Source organism: Echeneis naucrates, chromosome 13, assembly GCF_900963305.1.
Source record: "Echeneis naucrates chromosome 13, fEcheNa1.1, whole genome shotgun sequence".
NCBI lineage: Eukaryota > Metazoa > Chordata > Actinopteri > Carangiformes > Echeneidae > Echeneis > Echeneis naucrates.
The window spans coordinates 12974774-12989474 of record NC_042523.1 but is presented as its reverse complement, the minus strand read 5'-3'; the positions used below and the strand labels follow the sequence as shown (position 1 = coordinate 12989474).

Here is a 14701-nt window from a genome sequence, read left to right as displayed (position 1 = left end):
GCCTCTAATACTGAGCAACAGTGACTTCAAATTAACTTCTTTGTCTTTATTCAGTTTGCAGCAGTCCCCCCCCCCCCCCCACCACATAAGGCTTTCTGGAGTTTAGTCAAACTTACTGCTTTCTCCAGTTTCAAACTGTGAGAGGAGAAGAGTCCTCAGACGCTCATCTCTCTGTGAGCGGGATTAAAGCTCCATCTCTCCGCTCTCATCCAAATCTCGACCCGATGAATCAGGTCCGTGCTCTGCTTCACCCGGATACAGCGGAGCGATGCTTGATGGGTAATGTGGGACAAGCTGGCCCCCTAGTGTCAGCTCCGTGCACGCACAAGGAAGATCGGAGACACGTTTAGAAACAAAAGAGATTTGTGATTTGGTTAAATAGTTTAAGAGGGACGATGGAGCTGTGAAAGCACTTCCTGGCCTTCCTGATTGGCTTCATCCCCACATTGCCCAGTGAAGCGATGTTAACTATCCGCATATTTGACTTCCAATCAAACCACACAGTTCTCTCTCCCTGATGACACTCCTTAAAGGTCAGAGTTCAAGGGTCGTGTGTCCTGTGTGCACACATGCCTGCCCTTTTCATTCCCAATCAGCTGCTCCTCTTTTTTTTCCCCTTCTGCTTCTTCTTCTTGTGCCAGAATGGAAAGATGCACCACAAAGGTCATGGACATGGATTTCCTCTGGTTTGACTCAATGAAAAGGTCAGATTAGGGCACCATGAAATGGCACTGAGGCCTTCACGTCGGCCTCTCAGGGACCAGAGTCCTTACATCACCCTGAAATGGCACAGGCTGAGCCCGGGAGGGTCTCGGGGGGCGCTGTGACCTCGGCGGGTACCTCCTGTGGCTTCAGGGTCCGTCTATAGTGTGAAGATAGAACATGGCACAAAGATTATCACCTGTGACAAACCTTTTAGAGCACAATGTGGCTGAACATTATCAGTATCTCTCATTTTCTAATGCTTATCTGTAGGGGTCAGTTACATAAACTGATTACAGCTCTAAAATATTTTCTGAGTTTCTTTTTTTCCCCCTTTTACATATCTAGTTTGCTAAAATAGCCATTTTTACCAATCTACCAAACAATGAATTATTCAAAAAGAGAGGGGATCTGGATACATTCTGAAGGCCCTAAAATAACAAAATCCATTGCATCAGTGTAATGCGTCTTACCTGAAGATGTACCAAAGATTTTAGGTGATTATTTCATGTTTTCACACTATTTTAGTATACAGCTTATATACACACATCTATGACATTGTGTAATTTAACTATTGAGTATTACATACTTACCGTGAGGTCAGGTCACTATAGAATCAATATAGAATACAGTCAATATAGAATACAGGGGCTGCAAGATAATTGACATGGTATGAAAGAGACTTAAACAATGTTGGAATTTCCTGCAATTTTATAAACACTTACTTTTAATGAAACCAGTCACAGGTTTAATGCAGTTGTGGAGGAGATGCATCTTGACATCTCTTAAATGTGTCACAAGTCCAACAAAAAGTCAATCAGTCCAAACCATTCAAGTCAAGTTTGTTTTTTAAAAAAAAAAAAAATGTTGACAAAGAATTGTCTCCATTAAACTGTCTTCATAAATTCTCTTTACTCCACCAACCTGATCAGAATTTCTTCCATGCGCCAGCTGTTCCTCATATGTAACAAAAAGGCAAGAAACGCAGGGGTTTTACAAGATTTGATTTATTAACTATGATACAGATCACATAAGGCCTTGCTGAATACACCATTCCCATTTAGACAAATTACCATACTCGGCAAATAATGTTTTTTTTTTTTGTTTGTTTGTTTGTTATGTTTTCATTTTACAGTACTTCATTCATTATTTTTTTCTACCTCCCACCCACCCACCTCCCCCATCATTTCTTAATATTTTTTTTAATCATCTCTTTAAATAATGAGAGTGGTGTAGCCCTCTTCCTTTGTCAGGAAGAAATCATGCACTATACTGGGCTGGTCTCTCAGTCGTTCACAAAAAAAACGTAAAAAAAAAAAACAAAACAAAAAACAACAAAAAAAAACCTTTTTTTTTATGAATTTTTAAAATAAAACAAAAAGAAACTTTTTTTTCTATCACCACTGACTAAAGGGCAAAGTGTTAGACCCCCTAACATACCAATAAACAACCATTTGAATATAGTTTTGCTTGTTTCTCATCTTAACTTAACAGACATCTGTCACCATTGTTGCAAAAAGGAAAAAAAAAAAGCAAAAAAAAAAAAAAAAAAAAGCATTGCAGCCACATATTATCGCCAAACCAAAGTCACATTTTTAAATTCAATTGTTCTTCTAAACTGTCACTTTGCTTCCCATCTTTGCCTCGACCTTTTTTCCAGTCTTTGGCTGCCTCACAGTCAGTTCAGTATTAACACATTGATATACACAGGGAACGCCACTGGTCGACGCTCACAAACATGTACCAGTGGTACTCCTCCTTCCTTCCTCCGTCTCCCAAATAATGATCCCATTCACCCATTTGTTGCCTGTCCGTCTTCCCTCCCTCTCACTCTCCCCCGTCTCTCCCACACTTTCTGTGGATCAGTGTGTAATCTGGACGAGCTAACAGGGTTACACAGTGGGGTAATGACCGCAAGGAGAACTGCATTCCTCTCCTTCACGTTTGTTTGGATCACGCTGATGTCTGGCCGTCTGCCAAGCACTGCTTGCTTGCGTGTTAGCTCAAACCTACCCAAAAATTCACTCTTAATTCCTCTAACACACACACATACGCACACCCAGACATAAAGTAAATAGGTAGTGTAGACTGAGCTCATCAGTGATTGGATACAATTTTCCTTTGAGGCTGAGAGGGCAACCTGGGGAGTCACGCAGAGATGCAATTTAGTGTCAAACAGACTAAGTGACCTTGGTGAGCACCTGCTTAACATTAACACACATAGGTTCTCATGCACCCACTCTCTGTGTGCACACAAACACAGACACACAAATGCGTGCACACACTCCAAATGCTTCAATCAGGGCTCAGCAATTCTTCTCGAGTCCCATCTAGCTGGTTTCTATGGTAACAGCAGGCCGGGCCGAGGAATTCTGTGATGCTCCGTTCCAGTCATGCAGACGGATGAATGGACTGTCTGTTCTGTCTGCTGTCTCTCCCAGACCCAACTGTCTCCCCTTGGACAGGGAATGACTAGGGGGGGAAACTGGTGTAGTGGTTACAGTCTTGCAAATTATATTTCTCCAGAGAACAGGTTTGAGTCTCCTTTCCTGAGGCCAGACACTGTGTCCTAAAAGGACAGCATGCTGAGTCCTGTGGTGGTGGTTGACTATTATGTTCAACAATTAAAAAGCTCTTACTTTCCATCCTTTTATGCTACATTGTGCCACACAATCTGGTAAGTCATAATTTCCTTGGTGTTATCACTTTACCAATGGCTGGGTGCTTTGGTGCACGCAGAGAGAGTGGAAGCAAACAACAAAAGACCAAGAGGAATTTTCATTCACTGCATATCAGAGCATGAATTTGTATAATCTCAATTGATGAGCACCAAATTTTAAAACAGATTTTTTTTTTTTTTACATTTTATTCACACTAGTAAAGTTCATGGGCTTTAAAATCAATTTTATCATAAGATTAATTTTGATAGTCGCCCCTATATGAGAATCTGACACTACAAAAACCAAAGAAGGAAAGTGGAGGTACACCCATGCAGTAGTGGAAGTAAGGTTATGGCTGCAATATTAATTTCTTCCTCTAGATGTCAGTGGTGTGCTCCCAGAGAGAGCAAGAGAGAGAGCGAGGACGAGAAAGAGAGTAGAGTTGAGAATAAAGTGAACTGTGGCTGTCATGTCATGGCAGCTCCAATTTAAAATGTGCCTTCAAAGTGCTCAGAAAAGTGCTTTTTGAACAAGGTCCTTACTATGAAAACTGCAGCACTGACTCGCTTGTTAAACCACCACAGTGTGAGTGAAGCAACATGACAGGTGAAGGTCCAACACTGGAATTATTCCCACTATCTGCCTAATGCAGATAAATTCATGTAAAACAACGAAGCATGGATACAGGCGCAGTCAGACGGCCAGCCAGCAAGACACTTACATACAAGTCCATTCACTGACAGATAGGCTCTTTCTGTGTTTTTGCAAATGATATAGGTAGCGTAACAGGAAAACACAGTGGGAATGCAAATGTAGACACAGGATTTGTTTGTTTACAAGGACACAGCATGAGGTCGGAGTTCACACTGAGATAGATGGGAGGAGCCGTGGGTGATAGAGCACCCATAATCCTTTGCTCTAATTTGCTGTCCAGCAGATCCCGTCGGTTGAGATTTTTGTTTTCTGTGCTTGGCCTACTACGCAGACTGAAATTGATTTTGTCTGAGTGTGTGTGCGCACACACGTGTGGGATTGACAGATGGGAATGTTTGTCATGGAGGACCAAATATCCTGTTGGGCGAGTAGCAACGCATTTCTTGCTTTAGTCCTCTCTGTACAGTGGTGACAAACAATTGTGTTCAGGACTCACTCGCTTCCTTACACTTTGTCCCAGCTACGGCCTCTAGACTGATACAGCAGGTAAGTCCGTTTGCAAAACAAACAATCCAAAAAACCAAAATTTAAAAAAAAAAAAAAAAGAGTGCAGGCCAACAAAATTCTCAGCACAGCTAGAGGCTAAGGGATTGAGGAGAATGGTTGTCAGAGGCACAATAGCCACTGGATGTTTGTTTCAGGTTTCTGACTGTTTGTGTATACGTGTGTGGTGAAACAATCCCAACAGAGTTCACATTCCCCTTGAACCTTACTTTGGAGTCCCTCCCTGAGTCCCTTTAACAGTTACTGGCAACATCTCAATCTTCGTTAGTGTATTTGTGTATAGGTTCTCTATAAGGCAAGGAGGGCAGGTCTAGATGAAGTGAGACTGAGAGACAAAGGGATGAGGTGGTGAGGAGGGAGAAAGCTCAGACTGCCAGTTCAGAGGCTCCTCAGTGGTCCCCATTTCTGTCCTGTGAGTGTGTTCATTTTTTTCAAAGCAGCAGAGGCTCAAATGCCCCTTTTTTTTCTCCCAAACATGTAGATTTCTCCCTGTACACACTGCAGCTCAGTCAATCTCTCCCAGCTTCCCCTCTTAACCCTGCTGTTCTCTTTTAAATTTATCTTTTTCAGTCCCTGATCTTTTATCCTGAACCCTTCAACCTTTCTGAATTTTGTTTTCTTCTTCTTTTTTTCTTCTTCCTCTCTTTCCCTTGATCCCTGGTTCACAGCGTGTGTTGTTCTGTAGGGGGGTGATGAGGATGCAGGGAGGGCGGCAGCAAGGCTGGGATTGGGGACTGGGGTGTAGGAGGTGGGGAGTGGGACGGGGACTGATGTTGATGGTGGTGGTGATGGTGGTGGTGGTGATGGTGGTGGATAGGAGGCCCGTAGTGAGGAATGACAGGAGGTGTGGCGGGGAGGACGTAGGGAGTTGGGGACGGAGTTGGCGAGGATGAGTAGCCTCCAGCCATGCAGGAGTAGGCCGAGGTTCCTCCCCCTGACGAAAGTGTAGAGGTGGGGGAGCCGGGGAGGCCATCTGCCAGAGGCTGATTGTAGAAGAAGTATGCACACTGGTGGATGAAGCTCTCAATGATTGTCTGGTACGTGCGGGTGGCCGTTAGGGCATCCATGGTGGTGAAGTCTGGTCTCATCAGTGTGGGCCAGAAACAGATCGAGAGGTTCTCACTGGTCATCAGGTTCACCTTGTTGTTTTGACTCACCCTGGGAAAAAAAGTGATCAAAAAGTGTAAAGAGAGGCCATAACTCACCTCTTCAGATCAAAGGATCTGCTACCAAGTCCACCTCCATGTAATCCAAATTATAAACAACAATGGCAATCGCTCTAATGCGAGTGTGCGAATGTGCTCATACTGGTTTTGTGATAGTTAGCAAGTGCAATGTTAGTATTAAGATAACACTGCTAGTGTTATTAAACTAGTAGTGATAACACTAGTAGTAACACTAGTAGTATTATCTATCTATCTAGTACATTTGCTGATTAGCGCAAAACTCAAAGTACGTTCAAGTTGGACAAATATTTAGATTTTGCAGGTTTGGATGAAAGGTTTAATCCTCCATGCCTGCCCATGAATGTCTGTCTGAAATATAATGTCAATCCATCCAGACGTTTCAGTCTGGACCAAACCCCTGAACCAACTGGTCGACTCTGCCATTTCCCAGAACCATTCGCTTACAAGGGTAAAAATGCCCACTGCTTGAAATATAGAGTGCTTTTATAAACATTGTGGCCCCACATGTCCAGTTCTCACTTTGATCCTGAAAAGGAGATGATAAATTATCCAACATTTAATCTGTTCTCCATCTTTCTGGGTTAACAAATCTTAAAATGACACAACATTTTAAGACTGAAGTGCAGACATTTGGATCTTGGACTGCGAGAACCGTGAAGAAGAGTAACTGTGTAACATGCTTTTTTTTTTTTTTTTTTATCTTCATTGTGTCCCGCAGATTTAACTTTTGATTTTACACTACAATGTCAGTGCATCATATTTAAGATGACAGATTTAATAACAGATAAAAATCCACATACAATATCAGAGATTAAATAGCCACTGCATTACTCCAGATCATGACTCAATCTATTTTGTCAATGTGCTGCTTTTGTTGATGTCACTGCAAGGTAACTTGACCCACGGTGTAGTGAGCGCGGCTGTCCGAGGCCGTCCCTGACCACATCACTCACTCACTTGTTCAAGTGGCTGATGACATATTTGAAGACCTCGTAATTCTCCTTGGGGAAACGGCGCAGAATGTCCTTCATCGTCTGGAAGCGTTGCTCCCTATCGTTGATCTCTGAATGGTAGAAGAGAGAGAAAGCAGATGGGTTAGGGAGAGAGAAAAGCCCTTGAAATAAAAGATTCGCAGAATCTGAAGAAAAGGTGTCAGGGGAGAGAATGTACCCAGAGAGGGATGTGGAGAGAGTGCAGCAGGGAAGAGGAGAGTTTGAAGACCATAGTTAAAGCAATTGGATTCAGCTTTCACAAAAATCAGTGCAGGACACAGTTATTTGATCCTACAATAGGGTGATATTCACACATTGCAGTAACAGCCGCGCACGTGCACACACAAAATCAAGACAAAGACCACACACATCATACCAAGCATCCACCCATCACAGTGTTCTGCGATTATTTCAGCAACTCACACACAAACGCACACGTCCACTGGGTGTGTTAAGGCTGATGGCAGTGAGGAGTGAGTCAGAAATGCTGACGTCACCCACTTACACAGTCCATCCTGTGTGCAAGTGAGTGAGGCAGAGAGCAGCAGTGAGAACAGCAGATGTTCTCCTCCACATCACAAACATGACTTACAATCAGAGAATTTGAGTTTGTTTTCCCACAATGAGGTCACTGTGGATCAAAAACAGATTTGAGGCTGAGTTACATCATACAGATCCAAGTCCCCCTGCTGTATCTCCATCATTAATTATCAAAACTTCCTACAGCTTATTCAAAGTAGTGTCACCATGACAACAGCCACCAAAATCTACCAACACGGCTCCCTCTAAACCATCATGTTTCTCCCCATACCAGCGTGGTAGCAGTAAAATAAATAAATAAATCAAATTCTGAACTACCAAGCCCAATTTATTATTCCCTACCAAATGAAAGCTTTCTTGTCTGTAACTGCACCTCACTTTTCTTTTCCACCGTCTCTTCTTTTACTCTGTTGCGGCGCAGCCTGAAGCTTTATCAGGTCTCTGTCACGGCTGAAGGGTCTCGCTGGGGCCGTTAACAACACACACACACACACACACACACACCGAGCTCAGTGAGCAACAGCCATGCAGCGCAGGGGTAAATCTCTTTGGCAAGATGCAAGACTAAGCTATGCCTTAAATCTCTATTCCAATAGATTACAGGACACAAAAAGAAAAAGAGAGGAAACGGAGAGCACAGGAGCACCATCATTTATCTAAAATATGACTGTCTTCTGTTATCCAAAGGGCTCCTGCTACTCTCCATCATGTGCATCATCCCAACATCCTCCTTTGCGTCCATAAAGCCTTAAATATTCTCTCCTCCTTCCCTTTCTTCCCATTTTCCCAGTCCCTCACCAAGTAGCAAATCCAATTCTCCCCATGGATGGATTTGGAGTTTTGCTTGTTGGCTTAAAGTAAAGTTACAATGAAGGGAAAAAGATTTCAGGCAAAATCCAATACACCTGGTGTTTAAGTGAACAACTTTCTCCCACATCCCTCTGCACCCTCGCCCCCTCACACCACGGCTGCAGGACTTACTGAAGGCCTCCACCAGCTCTCCCTGCATGCTGTAGGGCACCAGAGGTTCTGGCAGCTCTGAGAAGAAGGCCTTCATGGCCCCTGCTACTGTATTAATGGTGAAGTCCTTTTCCACCAGATCCAGGTTGTGGTCTGAAAAAAAAATAAATAAATAAATAAATTAATTAATTAATTAATTAATTCATAATAATAATAAAAAAAAGCATTAGAATAGATATTTGAATCACACATCACAACTTTAGTCAAGTGCAATTTATAAGTGCAGCTCACTTTGAAAATGTTGAGTCACACATAAACTGGGCTACAAACTGATGATGAACATGAGAGAATATAACTTGGTCAACTGTTAGAAATTGTATTGTACTGTTGGCAGTCAACAATTCACTGTTTTTTAAATTTAAATTTTTAATTTGTCCATGCCGGTATTCTCGATGGGCAGAAGTCTAGTATAACATAGTACAAATATAAATGTTAGAATGGTGTTCCTATCAGTCAAATCTGTTGAACTTTCTCAAATAAAAGCAGAGACTTATCTGAAAAAGGGTTACATTTTAGAAAGGTGGTATTGGCAAAAAGAAAAATGTAAGATGCATTTGCTACACACATTCCCATCTACAGTGCATTTCCTCTGCTGCTACTTTCTCCTGCAATGAGTTACCTAAATCTATAGGGAACTTATGAAGTGCTAACTCTTACAGCGATGAGACACCTGTGCTGTACTTTTACCTGTAATTGTCTTGTCCCAACAACCTGAGGCCCAGAATAATTCAACCTGGAGCTTCAGCTCTGATTACCTGAGCTGGATTTAACCTCAACCAGACGTGGACACACTCTCACACAGGCCATTTTCTGCTATCTATCTCAGGAACGACATGCTTCATTAGCCAAACCAATCTGGAGGTAATTAACTGCCTCCACCAGACTGACACACATTGAGAGCATGTATGAGCATGCACACATGTGAATGTGCACCCGCATACAGGAGAAGGTAGATGATTGAGGCGGCAGCTCTGCTGTCTAAGAGGACGCAAAAGCCAATTCCCTGGCCAGAATAAATGCTCCCTGGTTAATTAAGGGGATCCAGGTTTGTTATAGATTGAAGCACACATACACATGTGGACTTTTCACATCCAACGTGCAAGTACATAGCTAAGAAAATAATGAGCAAATATACACATGTATGTGTGCTTGCTGTAAGAGTAACAGACCTTGGTCAAATTGGCGCTGCATGCTCTCCATCTCTGCCTTGTTCCCGCTGACCCTGTAGATGCCCTCTGTGCTCAAGCCTTGTGGAGAGAAAAAAGGGGAATGTTATTATTCATTCATGTTATTAGTGCATTTAATTTGCCAAAAGTACTATTCATAGCTGCTGGTCAATCCCCTCCAGGATAAAACCCATTGATTAATTATTATAAGGTGTATAGGTTCCATCCAAAGTTACTAAACCTGCTCTAAAACTGTCTGGTTGTCCACTCACACAAACTTCAATTTTGGGGGGTTATTTATTTAAGATGTGTAGCTTTCCTTTAGAAAGCCAAACTGCATTTATATTTACTACACTGTCAGAGTTGTAAAAATTGTGTTTTGAGTTCTTGTGACACGCATTTAACACATTTCTTTTTTTAAGGTGCAAAATATGCCCACTGACAGCATAAGGGCAGCAAAAAATAAAACTTCAGAAAGTCATATGAGGTCACAACATGAGCAACCCATTCATCCCTTTTACAGTACATGACAAAAGAGCAGGAATCAAAGTCTGCAAGTATTACAAGTTTATCATGTCAGACAAGTGTAGTCAGGAAAATCTCAAAAAATATGATACATTTAACTGCGGTAATGCTGAATAGTGCACCCTTGCCAATAATTTGCAGTCAACTTAGTAAATATCCCCTCCAGTGTAGAATTTTAACAGTGCACATATATTCAGACATGAACAACACAAGCGACCAAGTCAAAGACCGACAGTGCCAGAAAAGAAGGGCACATGGCTAGGTGGCATAGAAGAAAGCTTACTTCATTTGAGTTCATTTATACTTTTTTCCAGTTTAGAAAAAGATTGTCAACCTTGATTCCTTCTTCACTCACATTTTGCTAGCACTTCAGCGAGACAAAAAACAATCCAGAGGGACGAGGGAGATGGGCAGTGGCAGAGAAAGAGGAAGAGATAGAGACAGACAGGGAGAAAATGAGAGAGCTCACAGTCAAGGCATAAAGCATCGATCTACTACTTCTACCAATCAATTATCCACAAAAGCTTTTCTAGCCAGACACAAGGAAAACAACGATGGGAGAAAGATAGGGAGGCGGAGAGCAGTGTAGCAGAGGTGGGGAGAGCGAGGAAGAGAGGGTGCAGAGAGAAGGTAGCAAACTGGAAAAACAACCCAAGATGAGAAAAGATAGTGCTAGAGTGTGAAGGCACAAATGAGCAAGGGTCAGACTGATGGGAGAGAATAAGAAAAAATTAAGGGGCTGAGATAAGGGGACTGATAGAAGGACGGTATTTTAGTTTGAAACAACATAACATTGATAAGATGGCAGTGACAGGAATGAAGGCGCTTCAAAACAGTTGGAGTGGATGAATATTCAATGGATGGAGTTTCTAGATGATAGTATAGAAAGGGGAGCTCTCCAAAACAGACAGCAGCATCCTCTTCCTCTAAGGTTAAACAAAGCACTAGCCCTTCCTGGGGTTAATGTAAATATGAGCACTTCCTGAGCAAACCAATGTTTTCCTCTTCTTAAGCCCTGATGGAAAGGATAACTTCTACTGATCACTTTCCATTCTTATGGGCTATCATCAATTCACACTACAAGGCAGATAAATCATTAACACGCTCAGCTTTTGGTGCCTTTATCCTCATCCACTTTACACAGACAGGAACGAGAAAACACACCGAATCTATGGTGACTTCAGAATTTCCAGTAACACTGAAAGTGCCAGAAACCTGCAATCACACATGCTAAAAGTGTTATAAATGTTCATGTTAGCAGCTGTCCTCCTGTCTGACTACCCTCCAGCTGATCCCACATCAGGCAAGACCCAGAGTTTCCCTGGGTTCAGCAGCCCAGAGAATGATTTCATAGTTCACCATGGAAACAGGCAGTCACCGGGTGCTGCCCTTTACGTCGCTATGGAGGCTCCTACAGCCAGCAGATATGCCCGCACATACTAACACACATTCATCACCTTGGCACCCAAGAGAAGAGCGCACTGCAGCTACCACACTGAGAAAAAGCCAAAGCTCAGGAGAGATAACAGCAGTCACTGTGGATTGATTTTATATTGCTGCTTTTCTACAAACTCAGAATGCAGGAAAATAACAAAACACCACATACACTCCCATTATTCTCAAGGACAAAGAGAGTGGAACCATAAAATGAAGACTTTTGAATAGATAATATAAAAGCAGAAAATTGAATGTTTCTTCAGTACATTAGCACATGTTCTGCCAAAATGTCTGCTCTCAAATGGTATTGTAGCAGGCTGACCTGAGCACAGAGATAAAAAAGTCAAGTTTTTGACATGAACACAACACTGTAAGAGGATTAGCCACAATGTTTTGACTGATAAGAATGAAGGCAGGATGCTGGGTTTGGGTCTCAGCTGTGAGTATTTCGGTCTGAGGTAGAGGGTAAAGGGAAGTATAGAGCTGCAAAGCTGAAGGTCTGAGGTCAGCCTCACCACATCACTCGCTATCTACTCACACTACAGTGACAAACACAGTGTCAGTGGTATGTGGTAATTTCCTGTGTGTGTCAGTGTAACACAGATTGTAGATGCTGATACAGGATAAAAAAGGCTGACTTACAGCAACTACAATCAAATTCCAATCATACATTGTAACTCATTTCCCTGTCTGGGTCTGCCATTATGTAGTGCATGTGCCAATATGTAAACTAAAGTAGTTCTATGCACACACTTGAATTTGGCTGTGAGGAGTGAGAGGCAGCACTGCTCGCAATACACAAAGAAGATAAGCAGAGGCTGAACACGTAAAAAAGAGCTGAGCCCAAATGTTCATCCAATTTCCTACCTTGTGATATTGATCAGATGAGGGAGCTATGGGCTATAACATTACCTGGCAACATTCACACAGCACACTGACAGGATGGTGAGAATGCAATGAAGGGGGTGGGGGCCTAATTGAGAGAAGTGAGAGGACGATAGGACGGCGAAAGAAAATAGAAATATGGGTTAGGAGGATGATGAAAGAAATCACATCTGACAAGTGAAGGTAGTGGGATAGAGGGCGGGTGGATGAGTGGAGCAGGAGAAACAAGGACATCTAGAAAGAAACAGAAAGGAAACCATAGATTACGAGGACTACTGGAGGGGTGAGTGAGGGCAAAAATTGGAAAAACACCTCTAAAGGAGCTTTATATTCGTCTTCATGAGTAGACACGCACAGAAAGTGTGTACAGATAAAAAGTCATAGTCAACCAGTTCATCTCCTCCATCCAGAAAAAACTGCTGTGACTGCTCCAGTTAACATCTGAACAGGGTGAGGTGAAATCAAACGTGATGCCTTGTTATCTAGAGCTTTACCCGCACACTCCTACACAGAGGAAGGCAGTTCTGTGAGGCTGCAGCAACCCACAAATACAGTCTTTAATCAGGAGAGAGATTACAGTGGAATGCAAAGGCATGTCAGTAAACAAGACCAGTGCTTTGACAAAATACCTCATTTAGATCTAACACATCACAGAAATTTTTATATAACACAAGTCATTACTTAGTATAATAAAGTCTTGTTAAGTTTTAAATGCGCTTCAAGTCAAACATTTAAACAAAAATACCAAACTAATACTGACACCGTGTCCTCCCTTGTCTGGGGAAAAAGGCATTTTTTTTTTACAGTCTAACCCTGCAGTCAAAAATATGAATAGGCTGAATTCAATTTTTCCAATATTTTCCCCTAAATAATAATTAGAAATCCAGCACAGTCTTTGTTTGCAATGTTTCAGTACTCAACCAAAAAATAAATATATGAACACAATAAATCCATAAGTAGGAGTTACCTGCATGCAATATGAATAACAATCATCAAGCACCCATTCACTATCTAACCTTCTGATATCATACTAATAGGTCAAAGGTTAAAGACTATGTAAAGACAAATGAGTCTATCCCTATGTTTCTGCACTGAAGATGAATTAATGCCGAAGTTTCATTATTTACATGCAAAAAACATGTTAATGTAAAGATCCATTCCCAAATAATTGCTGATGAACCTATAGGGATTATTGCTGCATTGTGTCTGCAAGCAGATCCTTATAAAAGAAAGTCATTAAAAATCATACATTTATAAGGCTACATTTTTGGTCAGTCTAAGATGGCATACAGAAACAACTGCACCGATACAGGTATTATATGGGAATATTAAAGCTTTACTTTTAGGCAGGGTGTCATTGATAGATCGTGTGTGGATGCACACATAAGGGTACTTTTGGTGGGAAATGTTTTACCTGCGTGAGGAGAAATTATTTATTTTGATGGAGTTGTTGCACTTTGCGGTATATCCTGAGGAAGAAGACAGCTTCTTTTCTTATGTTCCAAACTGACACAGACACAGTGATTCCTGACATTTTTCCACTTTCTATAACAAGCAGAGGATTTTTAAAAGTTTGTGCTCAGACTTTAAGATCTGCCAATGATGTTTTAGTGATGCATGTTACAGAGAATTTATTAAATTTTTTTTGCAGTCAGAAGGCATCATTGTCTTTTACTATTCACCTGGCTAAGAATATTGATCTGCTTGAAACCAGTCTCCAGGTATAAATAAATAAAAAAATCTGTATTACCTCAGTATGGAAGGGTTAGCGTAAGACAGTAAGCTAGTAACATAAAACAAAGATGCTCTTCTGGGACAGGCCTTTTAGATAGGTATTAGTTAGTTGTGTTAAGTTTATAAATTGTTATTGATTATTTTATACTTATAATAAATTGAGGGGTAGGAGCCATAATAACACAATCTCTGCAACCAGGACATGCTAATGTCTACAGCATGCACACAGTGAACACAGTGAGAACAGCTGGTGGCAGTGTGAGGGGCAGGTTGGCTATCACAGGCCAATGGAGCACCAGATCAGCCTGGCTGGGGGTTTAGCATCTGGTCAACAGAGTGCCAAGGTTATTCAACCACATCTGTGGAGAGGATGATTGTTGGACCTGTGCTGGCTAATCGCATTAAACCACCAGCTAATGCACATCCTGGTTAAGGTTGGATTGCAGACTTTTAGTTAAATGCGTACAATCACTCTAACATTACATTTCCATGACGAACATGTTTGTTGCTTCAAATCCTCCTTGGCTTTTCTCATCCTCCCATTCCTCCACATCCCTGATGACTCACTGTGAAGCTCGTGAAAACACTTTCACTGTAACCACCAGAGACAGCAGTCGCCATGGCTATTCCCTGGG

General features: G+C 41.8%; 1 protein-coding gene across 1 annotated transcript in view; it reads right to left on the bottom strand.

Annotated features, from left to right (window-relative positions):
• Positions 1–3486: 3486 nt before the first annotated feature.
• Positions 3487–14701, bottom strand: part of arhgap35a (Rho GTPase activating protein 35a) — a 58370-nt gene continuing 47155 nt past the window's right edge. Inside the window, exons 4-7 of the mRNA XM_029516898.1 lie at positions 9489–9566; positions 8281–8412; positions 6725–6830; positions 3487–5738 (exon numbers count right to left, since the gene is read on the bottom strand). Of these exons, the coding sequence (XP_029372758.1) occupies positions 5243–5738; positions 6725–6830; positions 8281–8412; positions 9489–9566 (812 nt within the window). The 3' untranslated portion in view covers positions 3487–5242. The remainder of the gene's footprint in view (positions 5739–6724; positions 6831–8280; positions 8413–9488; positions 9567–14701) is intronic.